The following is a 15,865-nucleotide window of genomic DNA, read 5'->3' on the forward strand; positions in this document are numbered from 1 at the left end:
CTTTCCAGGTTTGCTGGTCAAACTGGTTGGAGGGGGGCTGGGGGCTTGCTTTCTTGGTTTTAGCTGATGCTATTTCCCTTCTAAACATCCCCCCCCCATCACATAACTTTACAGATGTTACATGATGAGGAAAATGCTTTCTATCACTTAACCTTTCAGATGTTATGTGATTGAGGGAAATATTCATCAAAGTAATGGTTTGTACAAAATAGGCAAGCAATAAATGTCAGCCGTTATCTACATGGGCATCTTAGTCACATCTCTGCCAATCGCTTCAGTCTTCCCAGGAGGCAGGCGAGGCAGGTGCCCTATACTGATTTACCCAAGAAAACAAAGCCTGTGTGCTCTTCCTGTGTGGACTACCAATACTACAATACAGGAGTTGTAGGGCAGACATGTTCATTGAGAGGGAAGGAAGGGGGACAGAAAGGGAACAGAAGAAAACAGGCTACAGATCCATTCTAGAGTTACTAGTACAGAAACAAGAAACCTCAGTCCAACCATATTATTTATGAATATTCCATATACAGGAAGGCTATTTGTAAGGTAAAGGTAACAAATAAGCTCACGATGCAAGAAACAGGCTACCTTTAAAAGTCCTATTTTGCAATAAAGAATATTAAAAGAAAATTCTTATTTATTGAGACCAGAGTGGCTATAATAAAGAAACAAACAAAGGATACTACTATATAGTAACACAATCTTCTTTCAATATCATTGTTTTAAATTAGGAAAAGCGGTCACCTCATTGCCATCATGTGGCATTTTCGACATTCTGTCAATATATTCTCTTGCCTTATCATGGCGACCAATGTGCCACAAAAATAGGCCTGCGTGATACAAGGCTTTGCGTCCGGCTTCCTTACGTTGCTCCTTCATTTTGGTGTCTAATTCCAGGATAGCTTCTCTATCTGAGGGGGGGAAATAATATTAAATCTAAATTAAAATTCAGATCAAGTGTTTAGGATAGGTTAGATGACTAACCAGGTAGAGAATTGAGTTATTCTCTCAAGGACAGCATTATTAATAATAACAAAATACGCACTATAAATGCCATCTAAATACTGCAGGTATGCTGCGTCAGTTAAGAAGAACGAGCAAGCCAGGCTGTGAGGGTGCACACCTTTAATGCTAGCACTTGGGAGGCAGAGACGTGATCTCTGTGAGTTCAAGGTTGGTCTGGTCTCCAAAGAGGATTCCAGGTCTGCCAGGACTACACAAAGAGAATCCTTGTCTTGAAAACAAAATCAATCAAACAAATCCGAAAAGAGGAAAAAAAAAAAGAAAAAATATTGCTATAGGATAGGGTCATTTCAGGTTCCCTATCCTCAGCTGCCCAAGGAACTAACTGGGGACCTTGGCTTGGGCATCTGGGAGCCACTCTAGGTTCAAGTCTCTTGCCAACTCTAAGGTGGCTCCCTTAACTAAGAATTGTGCTTCCGTGCTCCCCTATCCAACTTTCCTTTATCCCAATCTTCCTTCTTCCCCAAGTTCCCCCCATTCTCCCCTTCTCCCTTTTCTCTCCCCATCTCTCCTTACCCCATCCCACCCCACCCCCAAGATCTCAATTTTCTCCCCGGCAATTTTGTCTACTTCCCATAGCCAAGAGGACAACTATATGTTTTTCCTTTGGTTCACCTTCTTACTTATCTTCTTTGGGATCACCAATTGTAGACTCCGTGACCCTTGTTTATGGCTAGAAACCAATTATGAGTGAGTACATCCCATATTCATCTTTTTGGGTCTGGGTTACCTCACTCAGGATAGTGTTTTCTATTTCCATCCATTTGCATGCAAAATTCGCGAAGTCATTGTTTTTTACTGCAGCGTAGTACTCTAATGTGTAGATATTCCACACTTTCTTCATCCATTCTTCCATTGAAGGGCATCTAGGTTGTTTCCAGGTTCTGGCTATTACAAATAATACTGCTATGAACATAGTTGAACAAATGCTCTTGTCATCTGATCGGGCATCTCTTGGGTATATTCCCAGGAGTGGTATTGCTGGGTCCAGGGGTAGGTTGATCCCGAATTTTCTGAGAAACCGAAACACTGATTTCCAAAGTGGTTGCACAAGATTGCATTCCCACCAGCAATGGATGAGGGTACCCCTTCCTCCACAGCCTCTCCAGCAAAGGCTATCATTGAAGTTTTTTATTTTAGCCATTCTGACAGGTGTAAGATGATATCTCAAAGTTGTTTTGATTTGCATTTCCCTGATCGCTAAGGAGGTTGAGCATGACCTTAAGTGTCTCTTGGCCATTTGAACTTCCTCTGCTGAGAATTCTCTGTTCAGTTCAGTGCCCCATTTTTTATTTGGGTTAATTAGCATTTTAAAGTCTAGTTTCCTGAGTTCTCTATATATTTTGGAGATCAGACCTTTGTCTGTTGCAGGGTTGGTGAAGATCTTCTCCCAGTCAGTAGGTTGCCTTTTTGTCTTGGTGACAGTGTCCTTTGCTTTACAGAAGCTTCTCAGTTTTAGTAGGTCCCATTTATTCAATGTTGCCCTTAATATCTTGCATATCATCATAGAACCTTCATCTGGTGATGGATGGAGATAGAGACAGAGACCCACACTGGAGCACTGGACTGAGCTCCCAAGTTCCCAATGAGGAGCAGAAGGAGGGAGAACATGAGCAAAGAAGTCGGGACCACGAGGGGTGCACCCACCCACTGAGACAGTGGAGCTGATCTATTGGGAGCTCACCAAGGCCAGCTGGACTGTGACTGAAAAAGCATGGGATAAAACTGGACTCTCTGAGCATGGCGAACAATGAGGGCTGATGAGAAGCCAAGGACAATGGCACGGGGTTTTGAACCTACGTAATGTGCTGGCTTTGTGGGAGCCTAGCCAGTTTGGATGTTCACCTTCCTAGAAATGGACGGAGAGGGGAGGACCTAGGACTTACCACAGGGCAGGGAACCCTGACTGCTCTTTGGACTGGAGAGGGAGAGGGAGAGGAGTGGGGGGAGGGGGAGAAGGGTGGGAGGAGGGGGAGAAGGGTGGGAGGAGGGGGAGGGAAATGGGAGGCTGGGAGGAGGTGGAAACTTGTTTTTTTTTCTCCTTTTCTCAATAAAAAAATGGAAAAGAAAAAATATCAAAATGAATCTGAATAATGCCTTATTTAACCCAGTATGTACAAATTAAAAATATAAAGTGGATAAGAGTTACTGAATTTGCTCTTTTTTTAAAAACCGAATCTTTGAAATGGGCTTATTTTACACTCCCAGTACCTTTCAACCAAGGCTAAGTTATCTTCAGAGAGAATGTGTCGAGGCCTTCAAACTCAGAGTTGAAAGACAGATCCATACATTCAACTTGTTCCATACATAAATTGACTAATCAATCAGGTATCAACTTAAAATTTAAAAAATAAATTAAAAATCGGGCTGGCAAGATGACTCGGTGTGTAAAAATGCTTACAGAATAAGCCTGCTATCACAAGTTTGATCCCCAGAACCTATGTAAAAGGCCTAGAAGGGACAGCACACATCTATCTCAGAGCTCCTACACTGAGATGGGAGGCACACTGTATTGGTTAGGTTTATGTCAGCTTGACACTAACTAGAGCAATTTGGGAACTTCAATTGAGAAAACGTCCCTTCAGGATTAGCTTGTGGGCCATTCTGTTGATTAATCATTGATATGGGAGGGCCAAGCTCACTATGTATGGTGCCAACCCTGGGCTGGTGGTCCTAGACTCAGTTGGAGCAAGCCATGAGGGGCAAGTCAGCACCGAGCAGGTCCCTCATGCCCGACTCCCACAGCCTCTGCATATTTCCATGCCTCCAGGTTCCTGTTGACTTCCCAGGATAACGGTCCACAAACTGTAAGATGAAATAAACCCTTTTCTCCTGAAGTTGCTTTGCAAATGTTTTATCATAGCAGCAAACCTCTAACTATAATGGAAATTGATACCGGGTCATGAGGTGACTGACCTGACCACGATGTTTTGGGGAGTACTGTTCAGGGCCTTTGTGACTTTGAGCTGGAAAAACAACTGAGTGCTCAGAGCTCAGTGGGTTGTTCTCTGGGAACTTAGGAAATAATGCTGAGAACAGCGCAGATGATGGAGGCCTGGTTTGTGAAATGTCAGAGGGAAGTCAGAGTCCCTCAAAGACTCTAGCATGGCAGTTTGATTTTAAATAAAGAATCTGTGGTTCTGGTCAGCTGGGGCTAAAAAATCAGACATGATTAACAATAGCTAAGCACCAGTGACGATAAACCTTTGCTTTGGGACAACTAATGCTGGTTTAGTGGGACCGGGGGAATTCGTGGTGGTTAAGAAGAGAGCAGCATCACTGAAGCAAGGTCTTCCGAGAAGGATATTCCTGGAGTCAGCACACAGACAACTGTGGTCCAGAGGAGGCCACGGTTGTACCTTGTGCTAGCAACTGAACTTGGTGTAACAGTCTCCCAGGTGGTAATGGTTTTGAAGACGTGAAGGGGTCATGGAGAGAAGCTGAGACTTGGAGAGGCTACTGGTGAAGGTACAGCCCAGTTGTAGTCTAGACTCCAACATTTTGGAGATGCCATGGGAGGACCACCAAGAACAGCAACATGAATGGATGAAGGCTGGTTAGATAAGGTGCTAGTTTATGAATGGCAGACCAGAGAAGCACAGCTGTCTAAGTCCTGTGGAGCCCAGAAGATCATGAGTCACTCCCAGACACTGGACACGCAATTACATACACTGTTGAAGTTGACTGTTCCCTCTTGAAGTAAGAAAGTAATTAACTTGTTTTTTAAGTTCACAGGAATGTACAGTTATGAGACCCCGAATATTTATTTTTTTTAAAGTAACTTTAAAATTCTACAGAGAGACACTGAAACTTAACAGAAACTTGGGAATTTTACAGACTTAATATTTTAGACACCCTGAGTATTTTAAAGAGACCCAACTTTTAAAGTGTCTAAAATTTTAAAGACTGAGGAGTTTTAACATGTCATCTTCGAGACAAATGGGCAAGGAACGGTTCTAGATGAACGGCGACACATTTGTGTGTCAGGCTGACACGGGGTCGATTTTCATGTCAACTTGATCCTAGCTAAAGTCATTTAGAAAGAAAGAAAGAAACTTAATTGAAAAATTCCCCCACCAGATTGCCCTGTGGGGAAGTCTATGGGAACATTTCTTGATTAATAATTGATGTGGGAGGATCTAACCCACTGTGGGTGGTGGTACCTCAAGCCAGGTCTCATGGATGGTAAAAGAAAGCAGGCTGAACAATCCATGAGGAAGAAGCCAATACACAGCACTCCTTCATGACCTCTGCATCAATTTCTGGCCCTGATTGATAGACTATAATCTATAAGGTGAATTAAACGTTTTTCTCTCCAAGTTGCTTTTGGTCACAGTGTTTTCTCACAGCAACAGAAAATTAAGACATGGACAGAGAAAAATCACTTGGAAGCTTGTGGGTCAGATAACCTGGAGTTCCCAGTGTGGCAGAAACATGAGAAACCCTGCCTTAAAAGGTGGAGGAAAGAAAAGTTGAACATGCCATGGTATGCGTAAGCCGGCTCCTCCCATACCCCTTGCCTCACAGACAGACAGACACACATACAAATAATAATATTTAAATAAATAAAAATTAAATAAAAAATTCTACCACATCTTGGGGAATATTTGATCACACTATGAAACCTGAGTTTTTATTTGTGCTGATTAAATAAAATTAACCTTGGATCAGGAGGCTGAGTTAGCAATTAGTTGACACAGATCATAGAGCATCGGAGGGCATCTGGGAGAGGTGGAGAGACACAGAAAGTAGTAGGGATGGATTTGGAGTAGCATGGCAGAGTGGGAGCATGGGCTTTTGAAGACACCAAGAAGGAGAGGAGGTAAGTTTTTTTGTTACTTAGTCTCTCTGAGCGTACAGGTCTTCACCCCAGCCTTGAATTTGGAGTCTTATTTATAAATAGAATGATAGACACTCCGTTAAAGCTACCTTTAGAGGCAGTGACAGAGCCGGTGCCTGTGGGACAAAATTCCTGTCAGGCTGTGACCGAGTGGCCAGGCCACTACTAGAGAAGCAGGCAGCTAGCTGCGGAGCCACAGTTGCTGGCTGAAATAGTAGATTAGGGCACAGCCACTCTGCTAAAGTTGATACAACAGCCACACGATCAGATTATCCACCTTTCATGTGCCAAAGCCACACTTAGTTATGCAGTACAACCGAGTAGTGTCTGTCATTCCCAAGATAGACAACTATATTATACTTTCATTAAAGAACCGTAGAAATCATTGTAATCATTCTAAAGTAACACAAACACCAGGGGTAGTGTCAGGACTAGCTCCCAAACCTCCCGGCTCTGAAGCCCAATCCTGAAGCACGTATGTACAGACACCAGTATAACTGTTTCATAACTGTGAAACACACCTGGCACATCCCTAATAGAAAGTGTACACCTGTTTACTTGTCAAGCAATGTTTTATTTTGTTTTTGTAATCTGTGCATGTGTGCTTGGCATGAAAGAGGTATGTGATAGGTTTCTTAAAATAGAAAAAAATGCTTCTAATATTTAAAAACTCATGACATGTAGTTCAATTAATTATTTGAACTATTTGCAGTGCTATTGCTACTGGACATATACACATATATTTTTAAGTTACCTGTGGCTTGGATTCTCTTCTCTCTTAGTCATAGGTTATACTACTCACCAGCACAATGCAATTAAACTTTAAAGACCAGCTTATGAACAATGTTCCTCCCATAATATAGTCACATGTCCCAACCACTGTGCAGAACAATGTTCCTTCCATAATATAACCAAGTGTCCCAACTACTAACCAGGAAAATTACAATGTTACTTTCATAATATAGCCATATGTCCCAAGAATAACATTCCTTCCATAATATAGCCACATATTCCAACTACTACACAGAACAATGTTCCTTCCACAATAAAGCCATAAGTCAAAGTGAATCAGATATAGACAATCCATCCAAACACTGTGCTTAATACTATACCTGGATTGGGGCTCATCTTATGGACATACATTAGTGCAATCAGCGAACACAGTGATACATCTTGTTTATTTTTAATGGCCTCAAATTCCCGAAGGGCTTCTTGAGTTTTACCTGGAAATCAAGATTAGGGTGTGGGAGGAAAAAGTATTCTTAGTTCAGAGCCAGGATTCAGAGACTGCGAAGACATCTGGTGACTAGTGCAATACCTTCCATCAGGGTCCCGTAGGCATGATAAAACCTGAACACTGGATCACTGCCATACTTCTTCATCCCTTCACTGGCAACAAGCAACACATGGTGATAATATCTCTCTTGACAATAGTAATTAATGAGTGCCTAAAAGGAAATAATGGCTAAAGGTTAATAATCTGTTATTCTGAAAAATATTCAGAAGCAGATATCAGTCTAAAATCTTAGATAATCCAGAACATTACAATCTCTTCTCTACTCCTAAAATACCACTACAAACGGACACATAACAGTAAGGACGAGACAGAATGACCGTGGGATTTCTGACGACTCAGGGGTTTTCTTTTTCAATGTGATTTCCTTTTCCCTTTAATAATTTTGTAAAGAATATTGGAGTCAGATTACTTTTATATTTTACCCCTTTGGCTACATTTTCTTAAAAATTTTAGAACAAAAAAGAAAACAGAAAAAAGTAGACCAAGAAAATGAAGAGTCTTGGCCCACTTAGCTGTTCTCAGTGTTTTGCTGTTTCTTATTTGGTTCTGTTTGACATAAACTCGGGTCATCTGGGAAGAGAGAACCTCAGTTGACAAAATGCTTCCACCAGACTGTAGGCAAGTCTCCAGGGGCATTTTCTTGGTTAATGGCTAACGTGGGAGGGCCCAGCTCATTCTGGACATGCTGCCCCTGGACAGGGGGTCATGGATTATATATCTGAATGGTTGCTCAGTGAAACTTTGGGAAGAATGAACTGACTTGGCTGTGTTGGAGGAGGTGTGTTTCTGGAGGCTTAGACATTTCAAAAGCCCATGGTAGTCCCTACTTGTATTTGTTCCTGTCTCTCTGTGTCTGTCTGTCTTTCTTCCTCCTGCTTATGGATCAGGACAAAAGCTCTCAGTTACTGTCATTTACCTGGTCTTGGACAGATATGGACTCTAACCCTTTGAACTGTAAGCCACCAGATTAAGTGTTCTCCTTTATAAGAGTTGTCATGGTCATGGTGTCTCTTCACAGCAATAGAACCTTAACTAAGACAGGATTTGGGTGGCTTACAGTTCAGAGGTTCAGTCCATTATCATCATGGTGGGACATGGCAGCATGCAGCCAGATGTGGTGCTGAAGAAGGAGCTAAGGCCACAGGATGTGAATTGGGACACTGGGCATGGCTTGAGCATATATGAGACCTCAAAGCCTACCCCCACAGTGACATGCTTCCTCCAACAAGGCCACACCTACTCCAAAAAGCCACACCTCCCAGTAGTGTCATTTCCTGAGCTTATGGGGGCCAATTACATTCATACTCCCACACCACCATCATCTCTGCTTCAGTTCCTGTCTCCAGAGTGCTTCCTTGAGTTCCCACCCTAATAAAACACAATGACCAAAAGCGTATTTCACCTTATATTTTACAGTGCAGGGAAGTCAGAGGGCTTTGAAGAAACATGACTTACTGGCTTGCCCAGCCTGCTTTCTTATAGCACAGAGAACCACCAGCCCCCACAGAAATTCTACATCAATAATCAAGAAAATCAATAATAAGAAAATGTAGACTTGACTACAGGCAATCTGATGGAGACGTTTCCTCAACTGAGGTTTCTTATTCTCAGATGATCCTAGCTGTGCCAAGTTGTCAAAGCCAGCACACCAGCAGTAGCCAGTTGGGATTAGTCTAAGGGTTCTTGGAGCTCTCTCTGAGGTTTAGCTGCTGACTTACTCAAAGAGGGTGTAGGGTTAAGACAGCCCCTTTAGGGGGCGGGGTTTGCCTCGGGCGTATGCCTGCCGATAAATGGGCGCGCGGCTCAGCGGCTCGGCCCTTTTTTCCCCGCCCTACCTCCTGTACTGCGCTGGAACTTTGGTTCTGTAAGTTTATCATTAAAGTGGTAAATATTCTTTGATATCTGCATTGCATTTATTTTGCGCGGATACAAGAGGGAAATCAGACTCTCACATGGTTGCGACGACTAGACTCCTTGACTCCATCAAACAGCGTGTGGAGAATCCTGTGCTACTGTCTGATGCAGGTCTAGCATGAGTAAGAAATGGACAGGACAGATGTGTGTGCAGACAGTTCTCTCACAGTCTGCATTCTGGAGGCTAGCTACATCTGTGCCTTTTCTAGATCACAGTCACACAACAGTCTCTAGCACCTCTGCTCTGCTCGCCTCCTGTGCATTCTACTCCACACCCCCTCTCCGCCTTGCTTCTGGCGAGAAGGACGCATATGCCATCCCCTAGTTTGCTTTATCACAAGTTCTGGGGTCACAAATGAGCTTTCTCTGTCACAGTATTATACTCCTTGACTTCTACGGAACATTTAAAAGCACCCATCAACTACAATTCTGAGCTGAAGGCAGTGCTGGGATGTCAGACAAGACATGCATTGAAAGTGCAGACACGGCCTTGAGTCTTGGTCTCTGTTACACTTTTGCTCATTTACAAACGGTGTCGAGGTGGGAATGAGGAGTACCTGAAGATGACGTAAGAGTACCAGTCAGCACAAACAGGAGTAGGATCCACCAGACTCTGCTGTCAGGCCCACACCCCTCTGCCAACCTGTGCATTTAGACTCCACCACCTGCTACCCAGATCATCAAGTGAATGACCACACCCCCTTCCCATTCATCCAGCACTGCTAAGTGAAGCCATCTTCAAGCCTGAATGTTCCTCTGGCTTTCGTATTACTCCCCATACCTATGGCTACTTTTGGGGTTCAAGTTAGACCATTTAGTTCAAAAAACTTGAGTTTGATTTTTGAGACAGGATTTCATTACGTAGCCCAGGCTGGCTCAAACGTGCTCTCTTCCTGCCTGTGCCCTAAGTGCTGCCAGTTGATAGGTTCTCCATGCTCAGCAGGGTGGCAAGCATTTGCTGACTGTCTACTTTCTAGTCCTAGTCACTAGCTACTCTCTAGCGCTACAGACTGAGAAGAGAGTGATTATTCGGTACTGAGGAACGTTAGTAAGAGGGTCACTGTCCTGAAAGAAAAAAACATTAAACTTCCTGGTGAAATTGCAATCCGAACGCCAGTTGAGAGACACTGCAGTGATTAATGTAGGAAAGCGGCCAGTACATTACAATTAGGAACACAGAATATCGTACCCAGTTGATAAGTGGAGGGACCAGAGCATCCGCTCCTGCAGAGCATTGTAGAGCTGATTCTCCAATTATAAGCCCATTGCTCCTTCACCTCACACATAGAGCACCATGATGTGCCTGGATGATTCTTGAGAAAGGCCCCGGAGTTTATAAGGCAGAGGAACAGCCCTTAGCCACAAGGAGCTAAGAGTACAGTACCTGGGATGGGTGCAGTGATGCGTGGAGCCAAAAGCCAGCCCTTAATCTACAACAGTGGGCTTGGACACATTTGGCTTCCCACTTGGCTTGGTCCGGCCCGTGAACTAAAACTGGCTGGAGAGAAGGGGCCAAGAGCAACATTTCATAGACAAATTCGGAGCTCATAAAGATTTATTGGCATAAGGGGATGATCATTCAAGTACATCCACAGCTGGTTCTCAACTGCAGTGTGGATAGACAGAGATCCTGAAATAGGTACCGCCTCACATTTTGGAGAGGATGTTTGTTCAAGAACCCCTTCTAGATAGAATATTGGACAGATCGAGGGGGAAGGGAAGCAGGGCCAAAAAAATCTCATTTTTAAGGACATGACTTGTTCCTGTGATGAAAGATGAAAAATTGAACAATGGTTTTATCATTTAAGTAGCTTTTTTTTTTTTCAGAAACTCATTTGGGCAACCTGACGGATAGATTGGAGGTGATGAAAAATGTAAAAGTTGGAGGAAAAACTTGAAAGGCAAGGCAGAAATTTATGAAAAATAAAAAAGCTGACCATGTCAGTCTTCCCTAACCTTCAGAGCTGGTTTTCCTCTGCATGATCAGTGGCTCACGTGGCATTCATGCCTTTACCAGCTCCTGGGTTCAGCCCTCATAAACCCAGTGTAAGCTGCAAGACCCGGCATGTTTACAGCAGTATCTTAAGATACTGAGAAATAGTGCATGTGAGCCACACTGAAGGCGGGCGACAAATGCTTGTTAAATGCACTTGGGATTTTTTTCCAGCATTAGATTGCAAATGGGTCAGTTTAATGTCCAGGAGTCCGTTCCGCTAGCTGCAACTTCCAGAAGATATCCAGGAAGAAGCGCCCCACAAATACTGAACAAGTCTGAGAACAGAGAAAAACCGTCCTCTGAAAAGGAAAGTTCTTGCACTTCCACACCTCGTCTTTGTTGCATCGTTTCTGAAAAATTTGCTCAATGGATCAATCAGAAGAACATTTTCGTATGCTAAATGACATTTTTAAAGTCTGTCTTTAACTGCTTGCACATCTTGTCATGGTCTTTTACAGGCGAATGCAGAGTGGGACTTTAGGACGGCTAACTCCCTAAAAATCACACCTGGGGACGAAGCAAGCTCCCCCAGTAGAGGTCCAAAGCCAACACAAGCAACAGGCTGGGTGCTGGCCGTTAACGGCGAGGCAGCGGCTGTGCCCGGGCCTCGGGATCATCCTCAGGGGAGTAGGGGTGGGGGCGACATCTTGGCCAAGGCCGCAGGCCCTCACCGTCCGCGGACGCTGCCCATGCCACCCTGGCCAGGTACCAACCACCTCGCAGTGTCCACTCGCCCAGCCCACGCCCCGCGCTACCCGCTCACCTTGAGCCTCTGGGCGTCCATGGTCACCAGCTGCCCGGAGCGTGCCGGGCGATGCCAGCCGCCGGGGTCAGGGGCTCGGACCCTCTGCCCCGGCCCTCAAACCTTAAGGGACAGGGTGGGCAGTGCAAAGGGCGTGGCCAGATCTCCATTGGCTGCAGGCGCGAGGGGGTGGAGCCTGACCACAGGACTGCGAGGGCGGGGCCCTGGGCCAGGCTCGGAGGGAACCCAGAGGGAGGACCGCGAGGGCCACTGAGCTTGGAATCCGCTGGGCACCGAGTGCGGCTGGATGGTGGGGCCGCACAATGGAGGTTCAGCTTGAGACTGCCCCAGGAGGAGGGGGTGGGTGGAGCTAGAGGTATGAGATTTAAGAATGAAGTTGATGAAGCAGGAAACAGGAAGAAGGGCAACGCTGCTTTCCATCCCTGCAAACAAAGGCAGACTCCATTTTCTCAGCGTTTAAAAGCGGATTTGCGCAATGCGGCTCGGTGGCGTGCTTGACCAGGGAAAATGATTTACCGGCCCCGTGTAGTAATAGCGTCATGGCCACAAGGTGGCGCAGAAAAATCACAATTTGGCAAAACTGTGAAGCCTGGCTTGGGCCTGTTCTAAATCTTGGCAAGCACTGCTGGAATTTTGTTATCTGAGTGCTTATTAAACTGGGCCGCCAGACTCCCACCCTAAAGTGTTATTTGAAATGTGCGATTGTCTCTTTCAGATTTGTATTTCTTAAGGGTTTGCTGTAATTTGGATATAAACTGTCCCTCAAAGACAGGCGTGCTGGATGCTTAATTCCCCAGTCTGTGATGCTGCTGGAAGTGGTGGAACCTTTGATTCTTGAGTGCCCTTGAGGATGTTGGGACCCTGGTCCTCTCCACCTTTCAGCTTACTTCCTGGCACTCCCAAAGTGACTGGGCCTCCTCCATCATGAGCTAACAACCACGATGTTCTGTTGTTCTGACAGGCCTGAAAGGAGGCCACTCCACAGTCCCCTATCCTCCTGGCCTCTTGAGGGCTTCTCTTCTTTACCAGTGTATCTTTTATGAGAACCAGTAAGCTGACCGCCGGCTTTAAAATGAAGCAAGGGTTTCCACTGGCTTTTCTTTAAAGTACATTACACTCAGTGAGGCACGTATTATCGTCGTGGGGTTATTTCTAACAGTCCAGGTAATGGCTCTGGGGATGGGCAGTTGTAATACCTACTGATCTAGTTTCCAAATCACGCCGCACAGAAAACCTCGGGCTATAAAACCTTGGTGCTAAATAAAGTGTGTAGTCTTGAGATTGCAAACTTGATCCAAGATAGAAAGTCTGTCTGAGGATCACAGTTATGGGGATAGATGACCTGATGAGCAAAGACCAGCGGAAAGCTACACACTGGAGCACATTGACTTAGCCCCTTGTCGGGTTTCTAATGGTAAATTGATTAGCACCAAGCATTAGTTATGTTCCTCCATAAACTCTGGGCAGGGAGTTTCTTTTTAATTCCGTCTGTCTTGAAACACTCTATGTTCTCTAACACAAATATTTCTACTATTTCCCTACTGTTAGCTACACATGTCTGGGCATGGAACCTAAGACCACCTCCATGTCTTGTCTGACTATAACCCCAATATCCCCTAAGAATGTCTTTAATCCATGTAGAAGTAGGGATACCTTTTTTGGTAGGTTGCCTTTTTCTCCTAGGCACCAAGATATTTTTTTCCACCTACCAAAATTTACTCTTTCTGTAGAGAGAGCTCTAATCCATTCTCTGAGAAACCTATGAAGATCACCATAAGCGGATGGGTTTGAGAAAGAATATGGGTGTGTGTGGGGGGGGGGTGGCAGGGGTGGATCTGGTCTCTAGGCCTGAGACGGAGCTGATTTGTGCTACTTAACTTCTGTGACTTGCAGAGTGATTATTTTGGAGAAGTGGTATTAGGTTTATGGCAAGCATATTGATCTCATAAGCATTTAGTGCCTGTGATGTCATCAATGCTTCCATTCAATTGTGTCTTTTTTCTCCATAGTTCTTATGCTGACCTATCTTGATCATTATGCATCAGGTTAAAAGAAAACTTGGAGGTTTCTTTTAAACATCTGAATGGCTCTGGTGAAGACAGAAGGAAAAGGGTCACAGAAGAGAAACTATGCAAGGAAGACAAAGAAAAATGACATTATTTGAACAAGACCTGTTTGTACATCATTCTCTGCTTCTGTTGGAAAAGTATGCATTTTCTGTCCACACAAGAAGAACATGTTTCTATTTTTTTTAGAAGAAGAGGAAAAATTGGATATTAGATAAAATTAGATAAAGGTATCAGCTGTTTTGATATCTTTAGCTCAATATTATGCTGTGCCCAAGTGGCATACTATGGAAGCGGCACTCTTTGCAGCCTTTCGTGTCTCTTTGTAGCTTGCTGTTATAACTTGCTGGCCCTGAAAGTGTAGTAGTTTGCATGTCTGAATGTTCTGCTTAATAACATTTGGGCCAGGTGCTCCTCAAAGTGTCCCTGTACCCTGATGCATGCGCTGTTCTCAAGTGCATGTCTTAGGGTTTCTATTGCTGTGAAGAAACACCATGACCACAGCAACTCTTACAAAGAAACATTTAATTGGGGGGAGGGCCTTGCTTACAGTTTCAGAAGTTCAGCCCATTATAGTCATGACCCGGAGCATGGTGGCCTGCAGGCAGATGTAGTGCTGGAGCTGAGAGGCCCACATCTTAACTCAGAAGCCACAGGAAGTCGACTGACTGTCACACTGAGTGAAGCTTGAGGAAAAGAGACCTCAAAGCCCACCCCACAGTGCCATACTTTCTATAGTTAATTCTGCACAGCTCCGGCAAAACATGAAAAGAAATGAAGGGAACCTGTGGGGTTTACCGCGGCTATACGTGAGACTCAACAGCAGGGCAAATCACTAGGATGTTTTCCCAAAATTATGGGAAATGAAGAATGGGGCGATGATCCCACATGGGAACCCCTGCCATTTAACTTCCTCAGGGAGATAAAACATGCTGCCTCTGCCTAAGGGCGCACCTCTCCATACACACTGACCCAAGGCAGCTCTAGTGTCCGGAACCAGGAGCTGTAGTGCATGTCTGTAATCCCAGTTACAAGGGAAACTGAGGCAGGATAGTCACACGAACCAGGAGTTCAAGATAGCCAACAAGAAATACAAACAATCTTTTTTTAAAAAGCAACAAAATGTTCTTGTCAGATAACTGATGATCAGCCTTGAATTTAATTAAATTAAAAATAAAAAAATATTCTTGTGTATACATTAATTTTAAGACAAAGAGTCCATACCCATTTAAAAACATAATGAATATTGTTTATTGATTTGTACACCATTTAAATAAAATGCGATGTTCCATTATATTTCCTTAAAATAGTGTACATGTTTTTGGCCACTGGAGGACATTATTGTCCCATGGGAAAGACAAAGAAGGCTTTATGATCAATGATGTCAAGCTTGGGCTCAGATACTCAGATAGCAGTCATGTGGTGTGCAGGGGGTGGGGAGGGACTCCGTGAGCTACTGGTCAGAGTCTGAGGTAGTGGGTCTAACTGGGTAGGCAAAGCATGTGTGAGTAACACATTTCTAAGTATTGCTGATGTTTCTCTGTCTGAGGATCACACCTCAAAAACCAGCATTTTTCAAAGTGTGGTATTAACCCCGTATACTGACCATCTTTTCTCTACCATACTATTATTTTGCTATGCACACCCACCAATGTAGTTGCCCTTTGTCTTGCGTGAGAAGGTGGTGTGTGCAAACGTTTTTGTATGCCAATAGTAAGAGAATATTTAAAGTCACAATTTCCATACAGTTGAGGAGAAGATGTGTATGGATGAGTACAGCCAGCCTTGTGTGTGTTTGTGTGTGTGCGCACATATGCCATGGTGCACATAAGGAAGCTAGAGGACAACTTTGTGGAATGTATTTTAACCTTCTATCTTTGTGTAAGTAAGAGGTTTCACATGCAGGTTGTTGCTTGCCTGGGAAGCCCCTTACCCACAGAACCATCTTGCTGAGCCCCCCAAACCA

General features: G+C 44.3%; 1 protein-coding gene across 1 annotated transcript in view; it reads right to left on the reverse strand.

The window, feature by feature from the left end:
* The window catches only part of Ttc21b (tetratricopeptide repeat domain 21B), a 60,564-nt gene extending 48,603 nt beyond the window's left edge, over positions 1-11,961 (reverse strand). Inside the window, exons 1-4 of the mRNA XM_041631498.1 lie at positions 11,834-11,961; positions 7,182-7,311; positions 6,976-7,086; positions 745-911 (exon numbers count right to left, since the gene is read on the reverse strand). Coding sequence (XP_041487432.1) covers positions 745-911; positions 6,976-7,086; positions 7,182-7,311; positions 11,834-11,854 — 429 coding nt within the window. The 5' untranslated portion in view covers positions 11,855-11,961. The remainder of the gene's footprint in view (positions 1-744; positions 912-6,975; positions 7,087-7,181; positions 7,312-11,833) is intronic.
* Between the last annotated feature and the right edge of the window lie 3,904 nt (positions 11,962-15,865).

The sequence above is a fragment of the Microtus oregoni genome, unplaced genomic scaffold (assembly GCF_018167655.1).
Source record: "Microtus oregoni isolate MIOR12 unplaced genomic scaffold, Mior012 000037F_ref0000500, whole genome shotgun sequence".
NCBI lineage: Eukaryota > Metazoa > Chordata > Mammalia > Rodentia > Cricetidae > Microtus > Microtus oregoni.